Here is a 24,141-nt window from a genome sequence, read left to right as displayed (position 1 = left end):
TGGATGGAGACTATGACAGAAAACATGTGAAAATATGTTTCAGTGAAGAACATTTAATATGACAGAAAACAGGTGAAAATATGTCTCGATGAAGAACATTTTAGGACAATTCTATGTCACATCATATCTATGTAAGCAACATTAATAGGTGCTAAGTGTAAATGAAAAAACAGTGGATATGGGCTACATTGCTGTGATTCACTCCACCACCCATCACTAAATTTTTACTCTGATAGCCACCAGAGATATAGTCTTTGTTGCCACACCACTTGTACCAAACATGTTAAGATAATGCACACAAATACGAATCACTAAGCAATTTCTTAAGTGCAGCCTGGCTACAACAGCATTTAGGGAAATATTGAATGTTGCACTGTGTATGGACCTACTCTACCTACACCCAAATATATCTTCCATACTGAACACCCACCAAGCAGATTATTTGGTCTAGCTCCCTGGATCCATTTTTCACATCTCTCTCCAGGTTTCAGTGTTTTTCATTGTTCATTTGTCTACAGTAATTATACTCTAAATAATTACTTACTCACAGGCTCACACATTGATTTTCAGGAAAATCTAGTAATATTGACCAACACTACACACTTGTATCCTGGCTCAAGGTAGTAAAAATATATGAGAGTGTTAGTCTAGGGACCTCACTGCTTCTTTTTCACTCTTGATAATAAGCCAAATGATTATAAACACAAATAGAACATGCAGTCTGGTCAATGCAGGTTGAGGCCAGCAGTTTGTCCCTGTTTAGCAGTAAACACCCTCTTATCAATTGATAAGTATAGAAGTACATCAAGAACCACACACCTTTTAACAAGTGAATAAATAAATAAATAAATAAAAACACTTTACATAGGAAAAATGAGTCAAGCAATACATGTGACAGTTAAATATACAGTGAGATGCAATTGCACATGTAAATTATATAATCTTTTTGAACAAATAGGCTACTAGGAAGTAAGCACATCTAACTATTGCTAAACATTTTCTTCTGTCTCCTACTAAAATAATTTTTGAAGCCTATTTAGCTGAACTTTCAAAATATTTAAGAAAGAGGCAAAACTGCAGTGAAATGAAACTCATAGGTTTGTGCAGTAGTATGCAATACTTCCCTCTCTCTCTCTCTCTCTCTCTCTCTTTCTCTTAGGCTCATTCTGTCAGCTATAGCTTATATGTATACATATGTCATAAAGAAGCAGAGTGTCACATTTACATATTATTGAGTTTGTTTGCTTGCCCTGTACTTGCTATCTCCTTTACAGAATGTGCAATTTTTTTTTTTTTTTTTTTTTACAATATGTTAGCTTCCTGGGTCTGGAAAGAGTTATAGTTCCTGTAATTATGGGACAGTTCAATTACAGTTTGCTTCACTGGGTCACACATTTCAGATCCTAAGTATAATAGCTGTGTTCCATTCACTAGGAAATTACAGTCTTCAGTAATAAGTTTCATGTACTTTTACTTTATATGAAAAGGCCAGCAATTCTCACTTATTTTCCTGACACTGAAAAACGCACATATATATTTTTTAATTTATCTGCTGCAGGTATTTCAAGATTTACTTGTGACTCAAATATATGTTACATTCTGATGCAGAAAATAGCGTATATATATATATATATATATATATATATACATATTATATATATACATATATATATAATATTATATATATATACATATATATATATATATATATATATATATATATATATATATATATATATATATATATATATATATATATATATATATATATATAAATATATATATATATATATATATATATATATATATATATATATACACACACACACACACACACAGACAGACACACACACACAAACCTTTCAGTAAATTTTGAACTGAAACATAGATAATTACATAATCAATTATATTTTTATATAAACTCATTAACTTTATCCGGGTGAACGGTAATGGACCGAAATATCTTTCGTTGCCAATTAAATTCGTTCATTATTTAAAAGGTTGATATTTTGTACAATACGACATATTTTCTTTCGCTGGTTATACTTTTTTTTTTTTACGGGTCCATTAACAAAGTCTTCAGATAAAGCTTTTAAAATTAGCCCGTCGCTGTGGTATTTCTAGTAGATCCCATACTGTGAAGTTTAAAGTCAAACTGTAGAGAGTGAACAGTTTGAAAATGGAAGCAAGAGAAACCACTTCAGCAAAAATAACCTGCAGAACATTTGGAAGCATGCAATAAAATAAACATCAGTGTTAAAAGTTATTGTCCACCGCTGCTACAAACTACGTGGCTGTTTCCGTCGGGCGTACACACACACCTGATCGCATAGCCGAATGCCAACATAAGTTTATACGTTTTAGAGATTATACAGATTGTGTATTTACAAAGAGAACAACTTCCACTGTCCATAATTAATTTATAAGTCATGCAGAGTCTGACCTTGACTGTAAAAGCTTAAGTCCAATATCTATGAATGCCACCACCAGTTTTAGAGCTCTTGGAAGAGCTTACAACCAAGAGTTACAATCTTGTGTCTATACCTGAATACCTGTTAGCTTGTATTTTATCCAGCAAGTTCTACTAACACTTTCAGCACAGTAACATGTGCCCCCTCATTTTATTTTCTAAACTCCTACTACTTCCCTCCCCAGTATTCTGTTTACACAAATTGCATTCTACTTGGTGTATGGGGTTCTTCACCGCGAAGGTGGTACCACTGCTAACCTCATTCGCCGTATACAAAACATACTTATCAACAGTGTCTAATATTTCAAGGCAGACTGGTTTTATCTCGGAAGCATTTCCTGACCATTGAAATAGGCACACTTTTGTGGTAAAGCACTGAAGATTGCAGTTCTTAAAATACGCCAGACATTGTAGTTATAGATCTGCTGTTTAGTCCGAAAATACTTCACAATATATTGTGCGTAACAGACACTGTAACACTTTCTTCTTGCATTTTCTTAGCTTTGTCCCAAATTCTATCTTAAAGTGGTTGAAAGTGATGCCTAAACCTTCTGTGTGACAAACGTAGCGTACTCTGATAAATAGATAGAAAATGAAAAATGATCCAACTCGAAACTGGAAGTGTACTTAACACAGTACTGAACAAGAGGCATATTGTCTGCAACGCCTGTTCGAATCGAATCGAAATGTAACCGAATACTTTGAATAAATTCTTCCATATCTTGGTGGGCAGCGCCTTATATTGCTTTAAACTGGTAGACGGTTGATATCTGGGAAATATAAAACAAGTGGAATACTGCCTAATGTTTCACATTGGGTAGTGCTGCCTCCCGTAGATGTTTCTTCAAGTTAGACACTACATATTTTTGTCATAGTTCTCTGTTTCCTTCCTCGGGAATCAGGGACAAAGACAACAAATAATGAGGACTAAGGGCACAAAATCTGGGATAGTTTTTAAAATATTACTTTAATTCACTCAAACGTCAGGAATTGCATCTGCATGCATTTTATGAACAGCAAGAAGTATGCAAGTTTAATGTCTACCATCGTTTGGCTGACTGTAGTCCTCGGTAATGTACCAGTGAATCAAATATTTCATGAAGGCCTGGGCAAAAATATAAGAAATAAAACAAGGGCGCCTTATACAAGTCAGGGCAGTTAAGGTTATGTGCTCCTTGCTGCAAAATACAATGCAAGTAACACTGGGCCTTTAGTAAAAAAATATGTTCCTGTTTATTTTTCTCTGTCTTAAGAAACCTGATGCATCTCTTTATTGTGTCAGACCTGTGCTACTCTCCTGCCCTCCCAAATGCACACCTAGAGTTCTCCCTGGTGCTCGCTGAGCTGGTGCAGAGTGCAACAATATCCACTGGTAAACTTTGTCAAAATTAAACCAAGGCACCAGTAAGAGAACGCAAGTTTCTCCGTCTGCAGTGGTATAATTTAGACAAAATGCTAGCAAAGATGTTGAAGACTTTTACAAATGAATTAGCAGATGTTGGAATCAAAGACTGTGTGCAGAAAAGTGATGCAGATTATATTCTACAAAGGCTTAAGTGGTACATAAAGCAAAACATGCTTATTGTGGCGGCCACTGAAATCTGGACTTGTAGTACTGTAGTTTTAAGACATCAATAGAAGGATGTGAATCTGTAGTCATGAAGTATCCTTTTAGTTAAGCAAAACGAAAGACCCTTAAGTCCCTAAATGCGCAAATGATGCCAATGTGTTTTATTAGTATCACAATCTGCAAAATCGGGAGATGAAATGCTTCTCTTTCTCTGCAAACTATACTATGTAAACCATTCAGTCGCCACTCGCACCTTTACTAATGTGGTGTTTATTAATGAATGCATGAATTAATTCATTCTACAGTTAGTTCATTTCCGGATATGTGTTAATACATGAGGATCATCATAATATCCCATTATGTCTGGGCAATACACGTGTGTGTGTGTGTGTGTGTGTGTGTGTGTGTGTGTGCGTGTGTGTATCTGTGTGTGTTTATATAATGCATCTGCGTGTGTCTATATATAAGGTATATGTGCATGTGTATATGTGTGTCTATATATTGTAGTTATGTGAGAGTGTGTCTATATATAATGTATGTGTGTCTATGTCTACATATAATCTATAAGTGCGTGTGTATCTCAATGTCAAATGTATATGTGCGTATATATATATATATATATATATATATATATATATATATATAGTGTGTGTGTGTGTGTGTGTGTGTGTGAGAGAGAGAGAGAGAGAGAGAGAGATAGGCAGAGAGAGAAAGAGAGAGCGAGAGAAATGTATAACGCACCACAGAGTGTTTGTCAGCCCTTATGCGCTTTCTGTTCCAGAAAGCTTCATCTCGATAGATCTGTTTACAAACAAAAAAAACGTTAAATGCTTTTGCTAATAATACCGTCTTCTTGGGGGGGGGTGCAAGTAAGGCTACCATGGCTTTTATATTTTCTTCAGCATACAGTGCTGCAAAATCAAATCACTTATTGCACTATGCATCAGTTAGCGAGCCTCAGGTTGCCCGTAACTTTTGATTTCACTGAATAAAGGAGAAGTCAAAAAGAGAGTCATAGCCTTCACGCCAGTACTCTTGAAAAATGGTCTTAGTATGGTAAACACAAAATAAACGAGGCTGATTTTAGGTGGTGATGATGGTGGGGGAAGGATGGAGGAACAGACAGACAAACAAACGGCGCTGATTGCTCTGCAGAAAAGAGAAACAGATTCGTGGCATTAATCTCAACACGACGACCAAGTAGCAATTTTTCAACCCAACCTATAATGTATATACCATTTTAGTGCCATTGCAAAATAAAATCTGGGTCTCGACAATTTTTGAATTATTTTACTTATTTGTTTGACATTTTGTTAATCTTTCTAAATACACAAACTGTTGTATTGACAGCATAGTGGGTTTCGTGCAATCTTGAGTAAGGTGTACTTCCACTTTGGGATATGGTCCTCTCAGCCCAGAACTGAAATGCTGGTCATCTGTAGAGTTAGCAACATGCAGAAGTAAGGGACAAGAATGTCAGCATACCTCTGAAATTCTTAGCATAAGAAATCTGGTTAAAGCCAAAAATAACAGGGGAACAAATGCACAAAAAACAGGGACAGATGTTAAGTATTGTTCTTATAAACTTAAGAAAATTATAAAATAACAGATGATTTTGCATTAGCGTGCACTTTATGAAGGATATGAATGCTGAAACTCAAACAACAGTCACTATTTACTGACTTCAATTCTCAGTGGATTGCCAGCAAACCACAAATTTTATGAGGAATAGACCCAAAATATAAGACAAAAAAATCTGGGAATTTTGCCAAAGTCTGGACAACTGAGAGGTATGAATGACAGTTTTATTGTTCCTGTTGATATACAAAACTGCTTCCAACTACTTTCAGCTAAAAATAGCTTTTCTTTCTTTCTTTCTTGTCTCCTAAGTACTATTATATTTTCTTGCGTTTGATATAAAAGACGAAGGCGCTCATTGTGTTGTCTCAAAAAGTCAACAGATATTACTGGGAAAATTAATTAGGTCAATGTGCAAACAATTTTGTTCGGATGAAGCTGTTTTATTGAATATTTTCCCTTAGAAAATATTAGAGCAGATTAGCATGCATGCCTATTTTTAACCAACTATTTATTATAAGCAAGTTTTGTGAGGTGATTTGTATTTCAAATTGCATTTTGCCTCTGGTTTCTCCGAATCTTTATGGAATGCCTTTAAGTTATTACGTGCGGTTTGACTTGCTACGATGTGCAAACAACATGTCAGCTCATCAAGATTCACCTGTGTTTACGAATCATTCATACAACTCATGGACATTTTGCAGTGCAAGTTACAATAGCCTTGGTTAAGTTGGATAAAAGTTATGAAGTGTACTATTTTAGTTATGTGCTGTGAAATAAAACGCCAAGCTCTTAAGATCTTATAGTCCCTTGAACTAAGATACCGCAGGATCAAAAAAGCACCAGCCCTTGTGGTTGGTACCTTACTGCAAGATCAGTTCTTGCAATCGTTATTTTTTTAACCCCACCCGTTTACTTTCTATTTGCAATAAGGAGGGCTCAAACTGCTGACTTTACCAAACTGCGTCAGGTTGATATTCAGTAGTCATCATCTGAATAATGCCTCAAAGACAAAAGTCAGAATATTGAGAACCATGATGTTCCCCTGGTCCATCACGTCACAAGGGTGTATCCAGACTTACTGACTGTGCTTAGGGACAATATGTTTTTCTGGATAGACGTCAGAAAGAGAATAGTTTACTGAGGAAATGCGGTGTCTGTTGTAACACTCTTCGAATTAAGGATAAACCGAAACAAAATCAGGGACAAACCCAAACGTAGTCAGGGAATATAGAGGACACTTTCAAAATATTAGTACTATTAAGTTGTCACATGACAGAATAGGAGAATTTGAGTTAATATACAATTTCTGAAGTAAAATAAGTCTATAATTATTGTCACTATTAAGCGTAATTCAACACTTTTTCTCCAGAAGTCATCGCTTTTAGAAAGGATTAAAAGAGCTAAAATTTGAGTCAAAATTGGGGACGTCCCTCAAAATCAAGGACAGCTGAGAGGTTGTATCTATAGAATTCTGTTAGTATCTGCACCATAGATGTGCATGCATCTTAGTTATATATGAGTAGTCGTCTGAAAAAAAATGTGTGTGTGTGTGTGTGTGTATGTGTGTGTATATATATATATATATATATATATATATATATATATATATATATATATGAGTGAACGACACCGTTTCTTTAGTTGCAAGAAGCGACATTTGGAGGGGCATACATTTTGTTAAAATGTGGTGGAATAGGGGAAATATTTTGAATGAAAATGTCTGACCTTTGTCACTTCATTACTGTTACTTTGTATAGTCGTTTGCGTTCGGGGATCTGGCAAGACAGCAGATTATTTACTGATACCTCGTTGCATAGATCATTTTTGTGCTAGGGGCTTCAGGATCTACTAGATAACATGACAGTTCAGTAATCCCCCCCCCCCACACACACACACACACAGGCACATACACACCTGAACCACACATACAAACTAAAACATTGACAATGATCCCAAACTTGAGAAACACTTATCATCGCATTCATCTTATCAAGCTCGCATACCAAAATGATTTTTACGTCTCCCTATATAGTTATTCCTGATTTTGCAAAATATCCTTGATTTCGCTGTATATAGTTTCCCTGGTGCCTACTTAAAATGATTTTCTGTTAATTGTTTTAGGATCTGGTCAGTCAAAAATGACAGACACTATAATTTGTTACTATCGTAAAACTTTCTGGTCTATAAACTTCTTGCAAGCGAGTTAGTGTAAGATTAAAAACTGTCCCCGATGTTACCCCCCCCCCCCCAGCAATAATTTGGTTTTGTCCACGAAATAGCTCCCAACCTCTTATCAGAGACAACAAAACAAAAATAACGGGGGATAATTAGGGCATTTTTTTTAAATATCAGTACTATTAGCTTGAGAAGTTTGCAGAATAAGATAATGTGTATTACCGTGCAAAGAAGCCTAGAACTGTAATTATTGCCGTTATTCATTAAGCGCAACCCAGCACATTTTCTCCGCAAGTCGACAGTTTTAGAAAGGACAGAGCAAAATGTTGAGCCAAAGTCAGTGACGTCCCTGATAATCAGGGATAGCTGAGAGCTACAGTCTTGATTCATGAGCAAAAACGTTGAAAGTGACCTTAATACCTATCTATCTGTTCCAGTGGCCCCAAAGCTGCCCCCACCAACACACACACTTGCAAAGTTAAACACTTTGTAGAACATTATCGCACTCTTCTTCCGTCTAGAACAAAGAAGCACTCGCGTCCTCTTTTAGCACATTAACAGAGAAAGGCTCCCCCCCACACACACACACACACAACTAGACCCAGTCAAACCATGTTTGCATAGTGTCATACCTACAGGAGGCCCATTGGATATATGCAGAGGTGTTCCAGCTACATGGCTTTTTAATTTGGTTTTCCTTTTCTTTGTTAAGTATGACCTTTTTGTCCGTTGTTCGGGCTCTTGTTTGGGATATTTTGCAGACACTCTCGGGTAATGGGCACCAGTGCTATTATTGTTGTTGTTATTATTGTTAGTTTTACGGAATGGTCAGTTTAGCTGTATTGAAGAGTTAATAAAGGACGAAATAAGCCTTGTTTGCAGCAAGTGAAGTGTGGATTTATTGGAATACATCAAGAATGGCTTACAAACTTACAGCCAGTGGGCGTTTAGAAGCCATGTGGCTGGAATACCTGTGGGTCGTTTGCCTATATTCAGTTAATAGATAACGCACGTGACGTCCTGCATCTATCCTAATGCCACTTCCTCACATTCTAACAATCACTCTCAGAAACGCAGCGTACTGCTTTATTGATATCCACAGTTTAAAACTGCATCCTACGTGATCCCTGGCTTTTCATCCCGGTCTGTCCTTACTAATCTTGTTGTTAGTCTAGGCCCAGCACGTGTTCTTTTATTATATCATTTATTTTATTCTATGGGCACAGTTCTGCTGTGTAGAGCCCGCGGGTGGGTGGCGGTTACTGAAGTTCCAGTATACTAAAAAAAAACTTCAATAGTACTCATAATATATGTTCTTAGTAAGTAAGACATGCAGCATTGATCTTGTACACGATGTATGGTGCATCCATATAGTAAAATATATCACACTATTAAAGTAGTTGTATATATACAGAGACACGTGTTTAAAACGCTGTAGTATTTATATGTGAGTATGGCTGGTACACTGTAAATGAAAAGAAAAACACAACACATCCAGCAGGTCTGGTTCTTGGGCATATATTTAATGTATTGCCGTTAACAGCATACCTCTCAGCTGTCCAGATGTTTACCTCATATTTTTGGTCTGTTACTCCAAAAATTGTGGTTTTCTGACAAATCATCAACAATCATTGAGGACTGAAGTCAGAAAATAATGACAGAAATCTGAGTTTAAGACTTCATATCCTTTATAAAATTCATGCTAACGCAAAACATGTTATTTGATCAACGTTTAACATTTCTGAATGCAATATTTAAAAATGTCCCTATTTTGGGGGGTTTGTCCCCCCCCCCATTATTTATGGTTTTGTCCACATTTCTTGCTCTAAGAGGTTAAGAGGTATGGTTAACAAACTGCTGAGCCTGATTGCCCTGCAGAAAGTCTCCACAAAATTGTATTGTGTTTCATGCAGAGGCTTGAATGACGCTGGGTAATACATTTGTATGTTCTAAACTGTGTTTTCTACCCCATGAAGTAAATAGTGTAAATCCAGCATATATAGGTTCATAGGCGCACAGGTAAATAAGAGGCTAGCTGCCCTTGCGGGCCATTTTAAGCCTAGCAAATGTCCCTTTTTGTGCTCGAAATAAACTATCCCATTTGAATATAGACTGGCCTTGTGCCTCTCAACTGTACAGATTTTTGCAGAATGCCCAGATTTTTCCCTTAAATATTTGGTCTGTTCCTCATAACATCGTTTTCTGTCATTTGAGTTTCGGACTTCATATCCTTCAGAAAATGCATGCTAATACAAATCGTGCTATTCTAGCAGCTTTCTAAGTTTATAAGAGCGATATTTAAAAAGTGTCCCTCGTTTGGGGGCTTTGCCCCCCATTATTTTAGGCTTTGTCGAGATTTCTTGCGTGAAGGGATTCAGAGGTATAGCCATATCACTAAGGTCAGTAATTACATATTACACCTAATAAGAATAATTATATTGCAAATAGTACGTTCATTCTAACCGTGGGATGGGCTGCTGGCTCACTGCACATCATTTAACATAGTGTTCTGTTTTTGAGACAAAGATTTTCTCATGGAGCGATCAAGCCTGCATGACTGATTTTTATTTCTTTACCGATAAGAAAGTGTATGTGTGTTTATGTGCATTGCAGTACTCTTGACTACGCATTTCATAAAATAATCTCTAAACTCTGCCATTGTTTCGTGTGGATTCTTCAAGCTGTACTGTCAAGGATTTCCTTGGAGGAAACTAGGTCATGCCCGAAAAACCGACCTCTGTTTGGAGAATGAATGTTGATTTGGACACAAGTGCAGTATCCTGAAGCAGTGTTGGACTTACAGTAAACGAGAAGAATGGAATGCTAATGTGATTCGACTCCGTGCTTTCTTGATCTCAAACCCATGTCAGTGGTGGTGTTCTTATAATCTGCTTTCTGGCGAGGCAACGTCTTGTTTTGCTGAGATAGGGATGTTAGAACTTTAAGTGGACAAGGCACGAGAAGCTCGCGAGCCAGAGCACACCAGTGCAGGAATTCTATTTGAGAATAAAGGGAGCACTATTTCCAACAGCAAGACCCCCCCCCCCCCGAATATTTTTGGGGTGTGGTGGGTGGGGGTGGAAGTAACGACTTCTTTTTGCTGCTTATTGGTCTGTCTTACGGTGATGTCAGCCCCCCTGCAATCCCTGTCATTGGTAACTGTTCCGTAAGTGACGAGTAAACGAGGCAGGAAGGAAAGGTTTGAACTTCACAACTCAACACATCAGATTAAGCCAGACATACCAACGAGTGGGATAGCAGGAGCTTATACACGAGAGAGCACACACACACCATACGCTTATATTTCAAGACAGTCAGTCAAGCTTTCCGTCACTGACACTCACTCCCACTCCAACTGCTGCACCAGGAGCTGTCAGCAGCACCCAGACGGGGCAAGATATCATTTCTTTTTCTTTACTGTCCTGCTTACTCTTTCCTGTCAGCAACTTAAGGGGAAAGAATTCGACATTATCCAGCTAGCGGGTACCTACAGAATGATGAGTTCTCGAGAGTGCTGAAACGCAGCCCTCCCTCACTGCAGCTTCCGTGAGGGAGGCTCCCGGTTACTGGTTTTGCGTGCTTGGGACCGAGGGCAATCGCCGAGTGCCCAGTACTTTGGTTTTAGTGTTGCAGTGCCGTTAGAGCAACAGACACGAATTGGCCCAGCATCCGATCTAACTGCAACCCCCAGTGTGGTGGTGACATGCTGCCAAAAGTGGAGAGTGACTGTCTGCAAGGACTCGCTCGACTGTCGCACGGGGATCAAGGCCAGTTACCCGACAACATGCAAGGTAAGGAAGCTTATCTGACAACATTACAGCAGCCATACGCTCTGACTGACAATGCTTTATACTCCCTTGCTTAGCAGATGAGGATCAGTCTACACCGCTGTTTCTACAAAGCAACTTAGCTCTGCAATCCTGCCTCTTCTCCTGCATGGATTTTCCAGTGTTTACAAACTGAACGTGGTTATGCCCAAGTTTAATAGCTTTCAATAATAATGACATGACACACTCCATATGCTACTCTAAGCCGCGTATATATGTTTTCCAGAGATTTGCTTTTCTGTAGGATTTGCATAGCAAATATCGTATTGTACTATTTGCCAGTAACGCTATGTGCACTACCATAAATGAAACTGCCACTCTTTCTAGCAATGAATAATTAATGTAAACAATGTTGTTTTCATTTATTGAAGAAAGTACACTATATTTTATTGATGTCAATTATGTTTGACGTTTAAAGAGGAGACTCCATCTGATATACACAGTATAAAAAGCTGTAATATAGGTCCATTTAAGCTTTGGGAAGTATATTTCTGTCTTCATTCTCTTTCACTGTTGCATTATTCTAATGATAGTATACTGTGTAGAAGAGGCGTGTATTTTCCTCAAGTTTTTGTCAAGTTGCAATCTGATGGATGATGTTTTAAGCTGTATTGCACCCAATTATTTTTGTCATGGGTCGTGTCCTCTGAGAGATGAAAGGATATTTCCGAGTTGTGAAGTACAGTAGTTGCAAGAAGTTAAAATTCGCATAGATTATGCTTAGTGGGCACGTGAAGTGCGCGCGTGCCCTGGCCAAAAGTTACTTAAGGAATGAACAGTACAGAGCTAACTGCCTGCTGAGAGCCTGCGTCTGTCCAAGTGTCCAGGTCATGTTACTGCTACTTCTGAGCTGGTGACACAAAAGCTTGCACAGTTTCAGTCCCTGCTTCCAGTTTGCGAAGCCCGAGGGAGGATATTGGAAAACCCATGCACACACTGCTGCTAACAGTTGCATTTTTACTATCAGATCAAAATTAAAGTATTGTTAGTGTAGTGCAGTGTGTGAGATTGGGAAATGCATTGACTGGGGCCACGTGTAGTTAATCGTGGATGACGTTTCCCTTTGAGGAGCTAAACACTGGTATAACGTAGAAAACCAAGTAGCATAGGTTAGAAGAGTGTTGTTTTTCTAACAGAATATTCCCAAGTACGTTTATTTCCTTCAAGTGGTTTGCACCATGCATATTAACTGTCTCCGATTTTGCAAAACATCCCTAATTTTTGGGCTATATTTTTGCCCTCTCCCTCATACATTTTCGATTTTCTGGTGAATCACGTGCGGTTTTGCATAACATGCATGATGGTGCAACACTTGTGCTGTGAACTTTTTGTATTAATTAACGAAATATTTAATATTGCCTCTGGATTTTGATCTTTTTCCTCTACTATTTTGACTGTGTTTCTTGTTCTTATGCATATTGTGCTTTAAGGTAGTACTGCGGTTGTTGCTTATTTTGTTCACTGAAATGGTGTTTAGTATTTGTGCGCCTGTGAAGTTGGTGGTATGCTTTATTTGCCAAAGGTGTAACTTTTAAAGGTAGTCACAACCTGAGTAAAGTGAAAAATAGTTGCTGACTGTCCATAAACTGTGATTCGGATACAAAAAAACAATGACGGTTTGTATAAACGAGTGGGAGTGCAGTTTGTCCAGATTAAACCGTACCTCTGGTGCTACCTTCAAATTTACCATAGCTCTGCGTATGTTTAATTTACGTTCAAAAAGGAGAATCTGATGACAGTGATCTAAAATAATACTCCTTATCTCTGTTTGATGTTCACTTCTCCAAAAGGTAACACAAGAAGTTTGCCTCCTCCATCGGGACCAAAAATTTGGTCTTCTGCTTTCTATTGTTAATGTCAGAAGTCAGAGCACTTTTGATAATCTGGTGGTGTAAACCTATCCAGCACTGAACAAGGCTGATTTAATCTAAGTGGTGACAAATGTCAGCCAATGAGCAGGTTCTGTCTTGGAACTTGAGATTTGGAAATGCACCGGCCGATATTTTTGTAGATGAATTTACAAGGCACTAAGCAGTCTCATTTGCAATTTGTTGGACTTTCTCCATTTGTGTAAATATGCATACATACATATAGTCAGATATGCACAATTAAGCTTGTACGTACATGTATGAGTAGGACTGTAAAACAATCACGCGCGCACAGGAGAAAGGGCATTTATTTCCTTAGCTGACAAGTAAATGGAATGTTTCTTGGAGTAGAAGGTCGTAGCAGAAACCATAAAAGTCACCCCCCCCACGCACACACACACACATGCACATTCACACTTTTTCGTGCGAATTTTAGTTATACCTTCTTCTGATGTGCTGAGAATGCCAGTAGTTGTAGGCCTCCTGGGTTCATTTTCACCTAAACAAAGCGCAATGTCCTAAACATATGTATTTATTTGATTGTAATCATTGTTTTTGTTACACTCCCGTTCCGCGATTAAAGTTTGAGCTGCTGACGACGGTGTTTGCAGATACTCTTATGTCAACAACGTGGCACGCTCAATAAACAAAATACACATAAAGCTGGCTTACTCCAAAATAACGCATCAAAACAGCTATCAAATTATTTACAGAGCAACAGAAAGAACGCCCGAAGTTAGGATGCTTACTGCACACTTCCTTCTGAGAGTTTGTGATGGCAGCTGTGGGACGCGAACTGCATGGAGCTACCTCCGAAATAAGGTGTTGCAAGTGCGTAAGGCTATCCCGAGCACGCTAGTGAATCCCACAGTGTGGTAACCCTCTACGGTCTGGCCTAAAGTACATTATTTGGCCGTAGGTGCTTATTTTGTCCTTTAGCAAATGTGATGCTTACCAGATAGAGCAATTTCACTCTACTGACAAAGTAACTGCGTGCCTACACTTAGTTCCTCTTACACTAAAAGCAATATCCATAAGTCAACGGTTTAATGTAATTTCCTGAATCGCAGGCACGATTACTAGAGTTTGTTATGCAGCGCCTTTTATTTGTATTATTTCACCTGGAAACATGTAATAGCGATGCCGTTCACTATTATTATTATTATTTGCGTCTGAGTACCTACCTTACTGTGCTGGAATGTTCCCTTACTCGCAGTATTTCTCTTCAGTCTACCCTTGGACGGAAAAGTTTCTGTTTGATGGTCTTCTGCCCTTGAATATCTTAAGATGGTAGTGACAATGGGTCAGATCGAGCTGGTAGTCCTCAAAAGTTTTAGATAGTGGCAGCCTGGAGGTGGAGATAAAGAGTGGTATCATTAGATAAACTGCCTTCATACGTCAGATATTATGAGTTCATCATTATTACCACCTTTAAGTACCGGATCCACTTACGTGTGGGGGGGGGGGTAAAGATAAGTGCGCACCTGGTAAAATTGAACATTTAAATGCGATACGGAGGATCATAGATTAGTACTAAGCTAACTGCCCTTGCGAGCCTAGCCAATTACCCCTTGTGAGACTCAAACCCTGCACTTTATGTTTGTAAGGCAAACACCTTAACCATTAGGCCACCCTCCCAACCCTAAAAGTCTGTTGAATGGAGCACTAATGCACATCAAGTTCAAAGTTGATGTAAGTCTTCCTTCTCCAAGGTACTGCCTTCCATCTTCGTATTAGTGTACATAAGTGCCACACCTGGAGAGTGGGGGCGCAGGGGGACGGTTTAGCAGTATTTGCACATGCATTTTAGTACGAATATTTTCTAAGCAATACTCAACAGTAATGGCTAACTGGGAAATATGCAAACTAGCCAACCGAGCTCCTAAGTCAGTTTATGCAACAAGCACACAAAGTGACCTGCATGAGCTTCTAAAACAGTAACATGGTAATTTATTTGTAGTTTGTATTAATGGCATTTGAAGTTGATAATCTATTTCGTACTTTGTGCACCAGAATGCCTTTACAAACGACAACTGAACTGATTCCTCGGTCAGAGCGCAGTGCTCCGTGGCAAAAGAGTATGCTGGAGTACACCTGAAGTGTTATGCAACCTACACCATATGCTGTGCCATACTCGTAGAGGGCAAGGGATATTATATAACATGTTATATAACTGGCATCAACATCGTTTTATAAATGTTATTTAGAGATAAGCAACCTTGGTTGAGGTGCTTAGTATGTGCAGTGTCATTCAACCATTCATTGAAACTTACTAAAACAACGGGTGACAAGCACTGTTGTAAGGGGGTGGTTAAGTTAATGAAAATAAAAGCATATTATATACCACGTGTACCGTATGGAAAGAAAGTGGGTATACCACACTGTCCATAGGGGATGGGTGTGAGGAACATTAAAACCTGTAAAACTGTTAGGTTTGCTAAAATTTGATAGAAATACTACTAAAACTACCACCAGACTGCAAATGAGGGGGTATGTTAAGCTCTGCTGCAGCGATGCCCACAGTGTCCTAGCAGGAACACTGCTGTGACAACATTCTCTGCCAAGTTAAGGGGACATCAGCGCTGACCCGGTCACATGCTGTGTGACAGTCAAAGTGGAGGGACACAGCTGGTACATATAGAAATGGACTGTGGGGGCCTGTCCCCACATGGATGGTGCATATGGCTCCTGTAAAAAAAAAAAGAAAGAAAACAAGTTTTCTGTATCTTGAAACCACGTGCGTCACTTCTTTAAATTTGCAATGCTGTTAGTTTTCGAGGTTGTGGGGCAATATTCTGTTTCTCGACGTCGTACAAAGCGATTTTTCAGAGTAAATACAAGAATTTAAGATGCTAATTATAAATGTGCAGAAATAAAGATTGCTAGAACGAAATATATATAATGTTACTTAATTGTCAATAAAATATTTTATTTAAAATACAAACAAATTAGTGATGCACAAACGTAATACCTACATGCATGAACATTCCTGTCCCGTCCTTCCCAAAAATGATGAAACTGAACAAATGGCTAGGTACTTCAAGGGTCAGCGCCTTCACCTAATTTAACAACATTTTAAAGACGTTGGAAGAACTAAATGTTTACAAAAAGTAAAAGAAAAAAAAAAAAACAAGACCATATATTTAGCCATAACAAATATACTTTGAGCCGAACAGTGTCTGTCTGTGTATATGCGTATGCATTTCCGTGTGTGTGAAAATAAATACACACACACACACACACACACACACACACACACACACACACACACACATATATATATATATATATATATATATATATATATATATATATATATATGCGCGCGCTCACATATGCAAACAGGTACAATTATTTGCCCCAACAGTTGCCGGAGCATTGGTAACCGTAAGTTTAAAAGGGTTACATTTCTCGATGCCATAACTACACCCATTAAAGTATATCAAGTTTTAATGTAGGGAATCTTAAACAATGTGTATTCCCAAAAGTTCCATGTACTTGATCGCACAAATGATGTGTATAAGTTTTCGTTCATTCTGAAATCTTGTGCAAGCTAATGTTTGCTGCATTAAAATGTCACTCCACTGGACAGGTAGAAAAAGATGCAACAAGTATTTTAAAGCACTGCAACATATTCGTGCTCAGAGTAGCTAAAGTTATAGATAACATGCATGCGATTAAATAAACAGACAGATGTATACAATGCAGGGTCTAAAGTTTCACATAGCGTGATAGAGCAATTCATAACTGCAGTAATGTGTGTATTTACAGTTAGAGAGGCAAGAACAAAACATTGGAGAAGCACGGCTGTAAAACTAAGCGCTGAATGCCTTTTCATCCTTGTTAGTATTTCCTGCATGGCTGCTACAAATAATCTGCCCTGACTGAGATGTAATTATTTCGGCTTAGCACAAGAAGAAAATTGAGAATGAGAGAGCGACAGGCTGCTTTCAGTAGCGCGTATTTCACCTGAAAAATAATTAAGACGTTTATGCCCTTTAAAATCGATACACCTTTCATTGTCGCCACAAGTCCGTTTCTGTTTGTTGGGTTTATTACGACCATCAGTTATTTTACATAATAATTGTAATAATTATTATTAAACGCTTTGTTATTATTACTATTATTATTTTTAGGCTATATATGAACAGATATGTAAGTAGTGAAAGTCTGGGAAGGCTTTTCAAGTGGCTGTGATAGTTTCATATCGCAAAGCTGAAGTGATGCATTAAAAGTAATTGCTTCAGCATGAGCTTTCTATCAGGTTTGTTGGCGCTATTTTTGTTCGCAGAAAAAAATACTGCAAAGTTATTCCTTTACAATAGGTAATCATCAAACTTTTGGTTTAAGTTAAATATACTGAACATGTTGCTAACCTGAGCACTAGCTGCATAAGCATTTAGGTAATGTACCCTTCATTCTATTACTCGTGGGAAACATTACCTGCAAGCGCGCATAAATAATAAAAAAAAAACGTAAATCGGTGAACCTGGAAATGTTTGCCACTTCTGCTTTCTTGGAACCATAGCTCTCACCCTTTTAGCTCCAGAATTAGGGGCAGAGCTAAATAACTGTGCGCGTGTGGGGCATTAAAAAAACTTTTATTACTGGTTTAGAAGTGTTTCAGAAAATGAGAATGTGAATTAACATCCATTTTCTGAAGTAAAAGGAGTCTGTAACTATAATGATTTTCAGAATTTGTTAACTGTAGTGCACCACCCTTTCTATAAAAAGAGAGACACGTAGATGAATAGTGAGGGAAAATTACCGACACCCTCAAGATTATGGACAATTGAAAGATATGTCCGGAACTTCTCTTTCTGTGCTATTTAAAACTGTTAATGTGGTTGTTTGGTTTTGAAGAGATGTCCCTTAATAAGTAAACAATGGTCATTTATTAAAAGCAGTAATTACGGAACAGATCCTTAAAATGCCTCTGAATGTTGTCTTATTGTTTTACATTTTGCGACATCTGAATTGTTTACATATTAAGGGCCTCTTCTATCCAAATAAAACTGGAGCAGTTCCTCCAACGTTTGTGCCTGATAGTCTATTACTATTTCCTAACCATTGATCATAAGACATATGTACTCGTGTGTAGGCATTTTTTTCTGTTGCTGTGTAGTTCATTAGCATTGATTGGACCATTAAGATATGTGTATACCAATATATATATATATATGCCTATATATCTATGTATATTTATTTACAATTTGCGCGCCCGCACCCCCCCCCCCACACACACACATTTCAAGCCTTTCACTTTTTAATTTTTACATTTTGTGACACTAAGGAAATAAGCATATCATTACATACACTCATAGGTCCACTTTCTACTCATAATAATACCTGCTCCAGTCTTCCTGTGTCGCACACACCTCATGTATATGAAACAAAACAACATGTTTATTATCAATCATAAGTTAAGCCTCTGTAGGACAGAACATCAAACTTTTGTTGCTGTGCTAGGAGGATACAATAGGTGTTAACATGTCCTCTCACACAATGATTTTTGCAACTATGCAACCCTAATTAAAATAGATAGTAGTAGTAGGGAAGTACAACATACATATGACAATGAATTTGTTTATGATTATTTTGTGTGTGTGTGTGTTTGTGTTTATATATATATATATATATATATATATATATATATATATATATAGATAGATATATTGAGATTGCATTTTGAGAAAGGAGACCCTACAGTACATGAAGAACATAGCCCCATTCTATAAAAGGCTACACTTTTGGAATAGTCTTGTCTTTCACTCCATTTTGCAATAAATAGAGTGCCTTATTTTTTATTTAAAATTTATTGACCGGGATAGTAGGCTAATCCTTGAACACTTTTTACCCACGATCCAAGTGGAAGAGCGTAGCTGAGTGAAAAGTACTAACACACTGAGTGCATTAATATCACCGAAACGTATATAAAAGGCGACATGATTATCCTGTAGTCAAAAGAATACAGCAGTCAGTGTAGGACTACAGCGTGTTTGACTTAACAGTAACAAATAGTGAAAGTAATAGTTTGTATTTAGGTGATTGTTTTGAAAGACTAGAATCCAATAGTGTTGAATTCCAGTTAGAGATGCGAGAGGAAACAGGGAAAGAAAGAAGAGAAACCACAGAGGGGGGGGGGGGGGGTCTGATTCTGCCCTTTCTTACTTTTGCTTCCTATTTTTGCAGTTTTACTGGTAAATCACTCAGTACCCCAGCCAAATTGCAAATAGACACACAGCTACAGAGATTAATTCACGTTTATTAAAGTATTCAAATAAGTGCAAATATAATTACATCAACAGAAAATTACAGAAAACGCAATTAATACAGAGCAATGAAATATACAAAGGAAGTTAAACAAAGATGAAAATAAGATTATACAGAAAGGAAATTAAGACGTGCAAAAGACAGACTTCTACTGTTATAACCACAAGTGAAAGGACATTATTAATTCTAAGGTGTTTACTTGACAGCCGCATGGTTTGATTCTCACATTTGAAAGGGAAATTGGCTAGGCTTAACATAGCCTACAAGGGCAGCTAGTCTAGTACTCACTCACGAATCTACAAATATGGGACTAAGCTACTGTTTTTGCCGCTAGACTAACAAGAGTGTAAATAACACCACACAATAGATTTTCATACGTCCAGCTATTCAGAAAATACCCGTCGATGCAAACCTTGATGTTCTATTAACTTTTTTAAAGGCGGTTAGAGTAATAATTCAAATTGCCCCTTATGTTGGACGTTTGACCCTCATTGCTTTGGCTTTACCTCTGAATCTTGAACAAAGCGTTTGAGATTTATGTATCAGGTATTTAGTGTCTTGATTTAAACTCGTTTTCCATGTTCTGATATTCACTTTTTATGTAATATATGTGTATATTGCATTCTGCCATTCCCTCTTTACATCATATCTTGTAACTGTAGTATAACTATTGTGTTTTCCCTGGGTTGAGACTGAAATGGGTCCACTGGGATCAGTGCTCTACCCCTATAACTTGTAAAAAGGAGGTCAAATATCCTGAACTTGGACTGTTCCGTTTGCTAAATGACTGCATCACATGCACACAATACCTCCCCACCCTTTATGTATTGCACTCAACAAAATAAGATTTAAGACTGTCTAAGTATGTGCTAACTCACTAGCCTTTTTTTGATTACTTTAGACTTATTAAATAATTTATACATCCCAGTAGTTGCACAAGTTAAAAAAAATCTTAAAACTGCAGCAACCACTTTTCTGTCTTGCAGGGTCTCACTTCAAGATGATGGATTACTCCTACGACGAGGACCTGGACGAGCTGTGCCCAGTTTGTGGTGACAAGGTCTCCGGCTACCACTATGGACTCCTGACCTGCGAAAGCTGCAAGGTCTGTGTTCACGTTTTATCAAAAATAAATACATTTATAGAATCTTTTTCCAATCCAGGCGCGCTGACCCTACTAACTGTGGTCCTAATTTCACACTTGTCCAAGCAAACCCGCAAAGACAAACTGGTGGACACTTAAAGAAAAGGTGAGGGGATTAAACACGGGTGGTAAGTATGCTAATAACTTGGGCTATTTCCACTTATTTGTTTTTTTTATTATAACGATGTTTAGATGGAGTATATAAATCTAACATAGTAAGGTATTAAAGTAGCGATTTCCTTCTCTCATTTATCCACGACTTGCATAGCTGACATATTCTAGCCTGGAAATCTGTTTTCTTTGTACAGCGATGTAATACATTGTCCTTGTTCTGCTTTTTCCGTATTTTATTACTTTGCAAGTTGTAGCTGAATAAGACATTAGGACCAAGCCCCTTACCTAACCACCAGACTACTGGGTTTCCAAGTAAGTAGTTCGATGCATTTATAAACTAACCGTCTAACAGTGTTTTCTTTAATTTTAGGGGTTCTTTAAAAGGACTGTACAGAATAACAAAAGGTACACCTGCATCGAGAACCAGAGCTGTCAGATAGACAAAACTCAGAGGAAGCGATGTCCTTACTGTCGCTTCCAAAAGTGTCTCAATGTTGGCATGAAACTGGAAGGTGAGGGAATCCAGAATTTAGGCATTTCTTTTAGAAAACTGTCCTGTGAGCATTGTTTGGTTTGAGGTTTACAGTGTACAAATGTAAGTCAGAGTAATCTTTTACCGGGCTATGGTGAGTACTAGAACTCTGCTATTTGTGTAAACAAGCTTATCCTTATGATTTGTTGAGGCGTGTTATCCTTGATTTTGAGTGATTAAGTTGGAGACTCCACGGTCTTGAGTTCTAATTGTTAATACATCTCTGTAATTCCCACCAATCTGTATTTCTAGACAATCCATATTTATTCTAATATTCCCGCTTTCTTTCAGTGGCATCTCAATTAAAACATTTTTTTACTAAAGGAGTTGCAATGATTGTCACAGCACTTATTTTGTTTTTATGACATCTATTCATTTAAGTAAATGCCCACAAGGTGGTCTGCAGTCTTTGTGACACGTTTAAGGAATATAGCAGTGGCAGTTTTAATCTGTTTCTTTTTACATTATCAATAACCAGTTTCAATTTGCAAATGAGGGTAGAAAATATGCTGCAAACATAGTGCAGGTCAGGACCTAAACTCACACAAAAGGTTGATACACAAAACAGACACCAGTTATTTGTAAATTATAGTGGTTCGGTGTTGGAAAGAAACCGTAGGTTATATTAGGAAGTAAAAAATGAAAGAGAAAGAAAGAGGGAGAGACAGAAGGGGTGGGGAGAGTCTGTAGAAAGCTGGCAAATATCAAAGTGTGGACGTTAAAGTGATTACTATTATTTAAGCAATACGGGTTCCTTTTGGCAACATTAATGCTAACGCAGCACCTTTAAAAAGTTTAGTAGATGCCATTGAAATCTGTTTTACATTATGAAAGGGAATGCCTGCTTTTTTTCTGAATCATATTTAGTTAAACTAGGAACCAGGTTCTCAAAAACATATTAAATCAATTGACAGAAAAGTTTAACATTATATATTTCTATTCTGGATGTACATGTCTCCAAAAAGTAGACTAGCATGCGTTTGACAGTCTGATAGAACCCGTTTCCATATAAATGTTAAGGTAGTTTCCATTTCCCCTAAGAGACTATGTCATTTTTTAAAAGTACAATAACACTACATCAAATAAGAAATGTGCATTTGGTTTTCTTTCTTTTTCATTAAAAGCTACATTTGGGAGCATTATATAGGAAGAAAACAGATATGATTTTAAAGTTGGATTACATGTGAGAACAGGCTTCTTATTGTTCCTGACTTGCTAAAATCTCAAATTTACTTCAATGTGTATAATACTACTGTGGATGCCTCATATGATTTTTATGCTGGTGTGTGTGTGTGTGTGTGTGCGTGCATGCATTTGTGTGTGTGAGAGGGAGAGAGAGAGAGAGAAAGCAGAATCATATTCTAAGTCTGAAAATGTTCTTTGTTTAAAAGGGGATAAATATGGCTGCATGGACAGCACAACATGGTGGCAGGAGCAGCAGCCCTGCAGTACCCACTGTATCTCAAAATCCAGGCTGCCTGCAAACCCCTTTCTCCAGTACTGATCCATTTTCTTCCTCTTTTTACATGTGCACAGTACTACACCACAGAACTAGAACTACGCATACTGCTCCACATTAAATCCATGAACACTGAATGGTACAATCAGTGGAAAATAAATCAGGCAGAAGCAGTGGTGATCTGTTACGTATACATTGTTATACAGATGTGTAAGTCTGAGTATATTAATAAATCAGTATGCTCTTGGGTTATTTCTTAAAGAATATATGCATTATGCTGTCAATGTTTATTTTCAATTATTTTTAATCAAAGTTGTTCATGTCAGTGTTTGTTGTTTTACAGTAGACCCATATATCAATATATATATATATATATATATATATATATATATATATATATATATATATATATATGGGTTTATATAAGTTCATCGAAATGGCAGAAGCTCTAACACCATATGTTTGAACTTCTTACCTCAAACTGCAAAACCATTGAAGGCTTATAGAACATCGATTTTTTTTTTCCCAGGGAAAAAAAAAATCACTGTTCCAAGAAACACACACACAACACAAGCACACCAAAAAAAACAGCAATCCACACACATACACTTAAAATCCGACATCTAACCCAACACTAAACTGTACGTACACTACTATCTATCCACTTACCTTAACCCTAACCCTAAGGTCCATCACTATCGCACACTCACCTGACCCACGCCTAACCATAACTCACCTATCCCGTCCTAACCCTAAAGTCTGTCACTATCACACACCCACCTCACCCACGCCCTAACCCTAACTCACCTATCCCGCCCTAATCCTAAAGTCTGTCACTATCGCACACCCACCTCACCCACGCCCTAACTCACCTAACCTGCGCCCTAACCCTAACATCCACACAATCGCACACTTACCTGAACCAGACCCGTAACTTTCCACCACAGTGCTGAAAATCGCGAAGCCACAGAAACAGCCCACCAACTTCTTTCCCTGGGAAAGAATTCGGTGTTCCGCGGCTTCGCGATAATCAGTTTTCGAACTTCACATTTCAAACATATGGTGTTCGAACTGCTGAAGTTTCGATAAACTGATAGGAACCCTACATATATATATATATATATATAT

At 37.7% G+C, this 24,141-nt stretch overlaps 1 protein-coding gene across 2 annotated transcripts in view; it reads left to right on the top strand.

Annotated features, from left to right (window-relative positions):
* The window catches only part of NR5A2 (nuclear receptor subfamily 5 group A member 2), a 672,306-nt gene that overhangs the window by 204,060 nt on the left and 444,105 nt on the right, over nt 1-24,141 (top strand). The window contains exons 1-3 of one of the 2 annotated variants that reach the window (XM_044081365.1): nt 11,050-11,587; nt 20,751-20,869; nt 21,393-21,534. In XM_044081365.1, coding sequence (XP_043937300.1) covers nt 11,500-11,587; nt 20,751-20,869; nt 21,393-21,534 — 349 coding nt within the window. In that variant the 5' untranslated portion in view covers nt 11,050-11,499. Of the gene's footprint in view, nt 1-11,049; nt 11,588-20,750; nt 20,870-21,392; nt 21,535-24,141 lie in introns of those variants that run through there. The other variant, XM_044081366.1, reaches the window with a different exon arrangement.

The sequence above is a fragment of the Protopterus annectens genome, chromosome 8.part0, assembly GCF_019279795.1.
Source record: "Protopterus annectens isolate FY-2018-M chromosome 8.part0, PAN1.0, whole genome shotgun sequence".
Classification (NCBI taxonomy): Eukaryota; Metazoa; Chordata; order Ceratodontiformes; family Protopteridae; genus Protopterus; species Protopterus annectens.
This window is presented reverse-complemented; position numbering and strand designations above follow the sequence as displayed.